Source organism: Argopecten irradians, chromosome 13 (assembly GCF_041381155.1).
Source record: "Argopecten irradians isolate NY chromosome 13, Ai_NY, whole genome shotgun sequence".
Lineage (NCBI taxonomy): Eukaryota > Metazoa > Mollusca > Bivalvia > Pectinida > Pectinidae > Argopecten > Argopecten irradians.
Window position 1 is genome coordinate 17,218,348 of NC_091146.1, and position 7,782 is coordinate 17,226,129.

Consider the following 7,782-nt stretch of genomic DNA (forward strand, 5'->3'; position numbering starts at 1 on the left):
TGTGAATTGATACCACATATATTATCATATCGACATACACCCTGCTGTTTTATAGTGACAATTTACGCAAGCATCAATACATGTACCTAGAAACCACTAAAAATATTCATATTTGTTTTCGTTTGAAAGTTACGGAGTTTTACCTTTTAACATCCAGTGTTAACAAAGGTAAACCTGGATTTGAGGTAAAGGAAAAACTCAGAGTACCCGTCGGAAAACACCGACCCACGGTCGGTGAATGGCAATAGAAGCGAAATGTTCAACACTGTGATGTTTAATCAACTGCCGCATACTTTTGTTTTCATCATGGAGTAAGGAAATGTCGTTTGTAGAATTTAACCCTGAATTAGTTTAGCTGATAAAATCGGACTTAATATCTATGTATATTATACAGCTGCTATCTGCATCAAACACACAGTTTATTTCTATTTCATTTTTTTCTCAATATATTGTCCATGTAAAACAACGTGTAAAGGTGCCGTGTGTTATAGCAGTTGTCATTTTTATGTGATATCTTGCACATTCCAATATCAATCGAAACATAGAAACACGAATATAAGATAGTCCTGGGTTGTATCCATCATTTCCACATGACATTGATACAAGTGTATACCTTAGTATCATGGGACTTTGGTCACGGAGAATATTGCTGTCAGGGGACAAGAAGATAGACAATACCTGTTATCTAATCCCTTTGACATTGGCTTTGAATTGTCAATGAAATTGTTCGGATTTGGAATTGCTAATGTTGCTTATACATATCATTTCGGTGTTTAAGTAAGCAACACGCGTTGGAATGCAATTTTGTCCCTGTAAACGTCATTTACAGAGCACTAAAAAGTGAGTACTGATCAATCGATTGCAATTTAAAGAAACCCGAAATGCATTCTGGGAGATATTGCATGACCAGAGCACATCCAACTGCGAGATATCATTTCCAACAGGAATTGAAATATGTATGGTGTCATATTTTTATGTAACAACTATAGACTGGATCGTACGTTTTCCATCGGAAACCGCCTTATATAATACCCGATTGCGACTTACAGGAACCGGAAATTAATTCTGGGAGCAATTTCATTACCAATTTGGTAGTTAGTTCCCATCTTTGAGTCAGCAGAATTTCAATGATTTGTGATGGCTACACTTATCATGATCACTATTCATCACACCCAAATCCTAATGGCATGTAAAAACGAATATTTCGTATTCAAAACTTTTTTTCATTTCATACTAGAATTATTTTGATAGTATGTTTAATAATGTATAAAGACAACACACACATTCATCTCCGAAATATAATTTCCGACAGGGATTGAAACATTTATAGCACTTGTATGATAAGTAGGTATATATGGTGTCAGTTTTTTATATGTCACATCTGTTGCACAAATTACTATTTATATATTTCTAGTCCTGCCTTTACATGTATAATACATTTCCTAATCTTCCTTCAATGTATATCGTACAGTTTATAATGCATACCACAAACGAGGAAGCCTGTGTGAATTGGAAACAAGGCACGCCGAACTCTCAATGAAATACAATGGAATCATTCATAACACATACATATATATATATATAAATAACAATTACTAATTGTCTAATCACAAACGCACGTGCGCTTATTCCATGATGTAGCAAATGTCGTAGCATACACAATACAAAATGCAAATACACGTGAGATACCAGTAAATCCGTCAATTACAAATGGTGCAGATAGCTAAAGAGGAAAATGATATCCTTAACGCTGTTTCAAACCTCACACCTGATTCTACAACCCAAAACACATTGTTTTAACTTCAGTTTACAAATTTGCATTATTTTGCATTTACGTATGTCTTATTTTGCATGTACATATATCTCATTTTCGTTTTACTGGTTTTTACTGGAATATTATTTATTAATTCTATAATTGAATCTTTCATTAACTAAATTCATTTATTTTAATTTTATGCTTTCAAAGATCTTGTACATGTTTCTGAGCAAATAAGTGTACATGTACCAATGGCTTATAGGGTTCAGTGATAAAGGGACCTTTGTCAGAACTAATATACGGATACACCGGACAAGTATCATCGATATTTAGATGACTATCTACCACAAGCCGAGACAAGGAGAGGTCACTGTAAAGTTATGTTTATACAGGAATTAACTCCAATTTTATTTAGGTTATACAGCGATAACTACATTTCCATCTTAATCTGCTGATAAACAGACAAAGATGACGAGTCATTGAAAGTTCACTTCTCTCCAACTTTATTCGAGTTATAAAAATCACATTGGTATATTATAGTAACTGTGGAAAGGTGTTTTCACAAAAGAACTTATACTTACTCTTATCTCGAATTCAAATTACTCGAATACTGTATTTAATTCGAAGTGTTTCCGGTTGATCATATGCAAACTTTATTCGATATATTACTTTACTTATGTTAACTCGAACACTTGGATTTGTCGAAACTTTACGACGGTGCTGCCTGATTCGAGTTACCAGTGTTTAACAATTAGTTACTAGATCATTTCAATTTCTCGTTGTACTATATCTACATATAACTGTAATGATAGATGTGTATAAAATTAGACAAAATAAAACAAGTAAATCTTAGTTCAGTTATCTTAAAGTTATTTCTATGGATAACCGTAAATGCACTTATTTTAGCGGTAGTTTCCGAAACTAATTTCTTACAAGCACACCTTGTGTCGACTATTGCAGTCAAAAGCGTGCACAAACAAACAAAACAGATAGCACTGTAATTAAGTTTTTACAAAAGCATCTATACGCGTGGAGTCCCAGAGAAGACTACGGTAGTATTTATCATTTGATTGTGGGTCCCTGTTTAGTCCCGATGTATCATCAGGCATGCAGGCATAGTTATAGTAGCGATGGGGAAAATAGATTTCACGGAGATTTTTACCGACAGCCAAGTATATAAGGACGAAATTAGATAACTCCTTGTCATTCGGCCAAAGTAATTTGATATCGGAAGAAACTGTCCCCTTCAGTTCCGGAATAGATTTATTTACTAAACTATCAAAGACAGATTTGCATCTGGTTTAGAGGCATATTCGTGTTTAGTTCTACATAACACGTAAATTGAATTTACATTATCGATTCGAGAACGAAGATTTCATTTATATTGCATTTATAGTTTGTATGCTTAGTAATCGATAACCGCGATTCTAATGTGCAGGCGTAGTAAAGCTTCGTGGATATATCATTTTATAGAACAGAGGTTTGCGTAGGGCAGCATGCAAATAGACACGATTCATGGAATTGATGAAAATTCGGTAGTAAATAAACATTTCCACACGTCGTCATCGCAAGGACGTCAGAATGCGTCGATTTTACTGACAATGTTGACAATGGCCGTCGCATGTATTTTACGACGTAACGTCATTGTCAAGCGCGCTTGAGCTGTCTTATCTCTACTTTGGTAAAGTCAAATGGGATCTTTCACTTACAAAGCAGAAAAATCACTATCCGAGGACGATATTCACGACTGTATTCTAGAGAAGATGATTCACGACTGTCTAACCGAGGACGAGATTCACGATTGTCTACCCGAGCACGAGATTCACGACTGTCTACCCGAAGACGAGATTCACGACTGTCTACCCGAGGACGAGATTCACGACTGTCTACCCGAGGACGAGATTCACGACTGTCTACCCGAGGACGAGATTCACGACTGTCTACCCGAGGACGAGATTCACGACTGTCTACCCGAGGACGAGATTCACGACTGTTTACCCGAGGACGAAATTCACGACTGTCTACCCGAGGAGGTGAGTCACAACTGTCTACTCGAGGACGATGATTCACGACTGTCTACCCGAGGACGAGATTCACGACTGTCTACCCGAGGACGAGATTCACGACTGTCTACCCGAGGACGAGATTCACGACTGCCTACCCGAGGACGAGATTCACGACTGCCTACCCGAGGACGAGATTCACGACTGTCTACCACAGGACGGGATTCACGACTGTCTACCATAGGACGAGATTAACGACTGTCTACCCAAGGACGGGATTCACGACTGTCTACCCGAGGACGAGATTCACGACTGTCTACCCGAGCACGAGATTCACGACTGTCTACCCGAGCACGAGATTCACGACTGTCTACCCGAGCACGAGATTCACGACTGTCTACCCGAGCACGAGATTCACGACTGTCTTCCCGAGGACGAGATCCACGACTGTCTACCCGAAGAAGAGATCCACGACTGTCAACCCGAGGACGAGATTCACGACTGTCTACCCGAGGACGAGATTCACGACTGTCTTACCGAGGACGAGATTCACGACTTTCTATCCGAGGACGAGATTCACGACTGTCTACCCGAGGACGAGATTCACGATTGTCTACCCGAGGACAATATTCACGACTGGCTACCCGAGGAAGAGATTCACGACTGTCTACCCGAGGACGTGATTCACGACTGTCTACCCGAGGACGAGATTAACGACTGTCAACCCGAGAACGAGATTCACGATTGTGTCTTCCCGAGGACGAGATTCACGACTGTCTACCCGAGGACGAGATTCACGACTGTCTACCCGAGGACGAGATTCACGACTGTCTACCCGAGGACGAGATTCACGACTGTCTACCCGAGGACGAGATTCACGACTGTCTACCCGAGGACGAGATTCACGACTGTCTACCCGAGGACGAGATTCACGACTGTCTACCCGAGGACGAGATTCACGACTGTCTTACCGAGGACGAGATTCGCGACTTTCTATCCGAGGACGAGATTCACCACTGTCTTCCCGAGGACGAGATTCACCACTGACTTCCCGAGGACGATATTCACGAAATTTACAAACACAAGATTAAAAAAAAGCGAAGACAAATACTTATAATAATATAATGTACTAATTCTATCAAATTCATTTTTATTTCATTTTGTCAAAAAAATTGTGAAACCAACGAAATTTCAATATATATAGCATAAGAACCATTTAAATCTTCTTTAACCAGGTAAACATCAACGATATATGCGAATGGAGGTTGACTTGCGAATTGCGAATTCAGCATGCGAGTGAAGCTTGAGGTCAAAGGTTATATGATTGTCCAATTTGGACTGCACATGCTAATGCTTATTTGTATAGGACGTTTTACAACTTCCCGTTTATCACGCGAATATTTTCTACGCGTGCAGGCTGTCTGTCCGGGCTATGATAGTTAGAGAAATATCTTACCCTCACCGGAAGAGTAGATGTCTCTGTCCGATGGGTTAGAAGAAAGTTTTTTTGGCAAGCTTCGTGTTGTTCGAACAAAATCCCTGTCAATTTGTCAAGTTAGTTTCTATCAAAAAGAAAAAAAAGGAGGGGGGTATTCCATATACAAAATATAAAACGAGAATTTCACTAAATATAATCAATATTAAACTGTAAGGTTTACATTGGTAACCAGCCAAACATTACGCTATTTCCTCAGAGAGGCAGTTAACATCGTATAACAATGTAGTCGTTCAAACTTTATAAAGCCTGATTGATTCCGTCGTAATTATTGAAGCTTGCGGACTGGAAACAATAGCGATAAACTTAAAGTCTTATTCCGTCAATATAAGAATAAAAATTGTGATCGAGGTGTGAAAATCTTTTCAGTTTATAACGAGATGGCGTGGGAATATTGCGTGTGAAATTGAATTCCGCCTGATCATGATAAAGAATATATACCGTGCCGTTGTTACGTAATCCACGAGTTTATAAGTGTTTACTACTTTGAAACAATGAAATAACGACGGCTTTCTTTCTGACAATATAGAATTACAATGACATTTTGATGCAGTTTTCAAACAAAATTCCTCCGAATTTGAAGAGATTGCTATTGATCCTAGTGCCATTCAGTTGCCTTGTGTTAATCTCGGCGGGATATTGCAATTGGCGAACGCCTGATTCTGAAAATGTCTAACGAATCCACGTTCCCTATGAATTCTAGAATGACAAACGATATTCTACATTTATCAACAATTATTTGTGAAGGCAAGAAAAGAATAAAAAAACATTAGCATTCAATCTCCGAAAAATGTCTATACGCCCAACTGCGCATTCCGAAAATGACAACATAAAATGTTACATATAAGTTACATATTCGGTTTTGTATCATGTGCCACATCGTCGGTGCATGTGTCAGTGATTCTGAAATAAGCCAATGAAAATATAAGTCAATGTAAAAGGGATATGCTTACTCACACCAGCGGTTGTTAAATTTTGAGTTTACTTATTCTTGTGTAAAAATGAATGTTTCATGTACATAGTACCAAAAATTCTTTAGAATATATCAAACGAATTGCGTTTAACAACGACCACCTTATTACAAATACTCCGACAATAACAATTTTGAAAGAATACCAGCACCAACAGCACGAACCTATATCCATATGACTTTCTTGAATTCGTTTCACCAGAAATTCCACCACAAGGTTAATTATAGAACAATTAAGGTTAATTGAATTTGACCCACAATCAATTTAGGTCCCCGTTTACTAGAGTTACTGGGGGCCGCGGTGGCCGAGTGGTTAAGATGTCCTGACATATTAACACAAGCCCTCCACCTCTAGGATGCGGGTTCGAATCCCATTTGGGGCAGTTGCCAGGTACTGACCGCTGACCGGTGGTTTTTCTCCGGGAACTCCGGCTTTCCTCCACCAACAAACCTGGCACGTCCTTACATGACCCTATGAAATACTAGAGTTACAATAGGGATGACATTTCGTTTGTTCTGCATTCGAATTTTGATTATAAATGATGTCTGAACTATTTTTTTTCAAATCTGTACCAATAATGTGACTATAACACAGTCCGTGTAGTAATAGGTACACGTTTCAATCATCCAAAAAAAAAAAACCAAAAAACAAACAACAACAAAAAACGACTTTTTATTTGTTTCCAATTCTGGCGCACGTACTAGCCAGCAGTTTTGTTATTTACATGTATAGAAATTCACATAATGCGTTTCATTTGTTTTTAGAAGTTGATTCCGATAGTTGTGGACGCAAACATTTGTTATTGCTAAAAATGTATCAAGCACGTGACATAGAATTCGGTGGTTTTTCTACGGGTACCTTAGCTTTTCTCCACTTCCTTATATTACATGTCACATCCTTAAATGGCCATGGCTGTTACTAACTGTAGGGTGATATACTAATCTATCATAAAATAGAACACATTTCAGTTTTTGTACGGATGCTTCTGAGATATTTACTATACTAGGTGAACGGTCGCCCCTGTGAGGAAGGCTCTGGGTTCTGTCCCCTGGCCGAGACACACCAAAGTCTATAAAAGTGGTAGTTTCTGCTCCTGCTTAGCGCTCAGCATGCAGGGAGTGGGACGACTGGTTCGCCCGTTGTCAGTATAATGTGACCGGGTGGGGTGTGTTGCTTGGTGTCTTCGGCGGCATGCTTCAGTGATATAGCACTATAAAAAGGGCAATAGTTCCACTATACAAGAAGACACAACACGAATATACCGCAGTCTCCCAAAACACGCACCTCGCACAACATACACGCAACACTACGCATACATGGGAGGCCGTCCTTACATGACCATAGCTGTTAATAGGACGTTAATAAATCAAACAAACAAACAAACAAACAAAGGTGAACGGTTTTCGCTAAAAACGTTCTCGGAGCGAGCACTGTAACTTCTATAAATTAACCTTATTATCGGTATCTGATTCCCAAAATTTTCATAAAATCCATTTTCTTGAAACACAACGAAAACGTGGATATGGTAATGTATTCAGCCAGGCAATTTTGCCCGTA

The 7,782-nt window shown here is 38.9% G+C and overlaps 2 protein-coding genes across 4 annotated transcripts in view; both read left to right on the forward strand.

Moving 5' to 3' along the window:
- Positions 1–7,782, forward strand: part of LOC138306152 (uncharacterized) — a 90,869-nt gene that overhangs the window by 42,454 nt on the left and 40,633 nt on the right. The gene's annotated exons all lie outside the window — the stretch shown is intronic.
- LOC138305655 (uncharacterized) lies at positions 3,448–4,806 on the forward strand. The gene is made up of 3 exons (XM_069245952.1): positions 3,448–3,789; positions 4,004–4,438; positions 4,519–4,806. Exons 1-3 carry the CDS (start codon positions 3,448–3,450, stop codon positions 4,804–4,806), a joined length of 1,065 nt encoding a protein of 354 aa, XP_069102053.1.

Bases quoted from the DNA above. Each gene is read 5' to 3' on its own strand.
- LOC138305655 (XM_069245952.1), top strand. From the start codon at position 3,448: ATGGGATCTTTCACTTACAAAGCAGAAAAATCACTATCCGAGGACGAT. The intron at 3,790-4,003 runs GTGAGTCACAAC...TGTCTACCATAG, and splicing joins ACGACTGTCTACCCGAGGAG to GACGAGATTAACGACTGTCT. The intron at 4,439-4,518 runs GTGATTCACGAC...TGTCTTCCCGAG, and splicing joins ACGACTGTCTACCCGAGGAC to GACGAGATTCACGACTGTCT.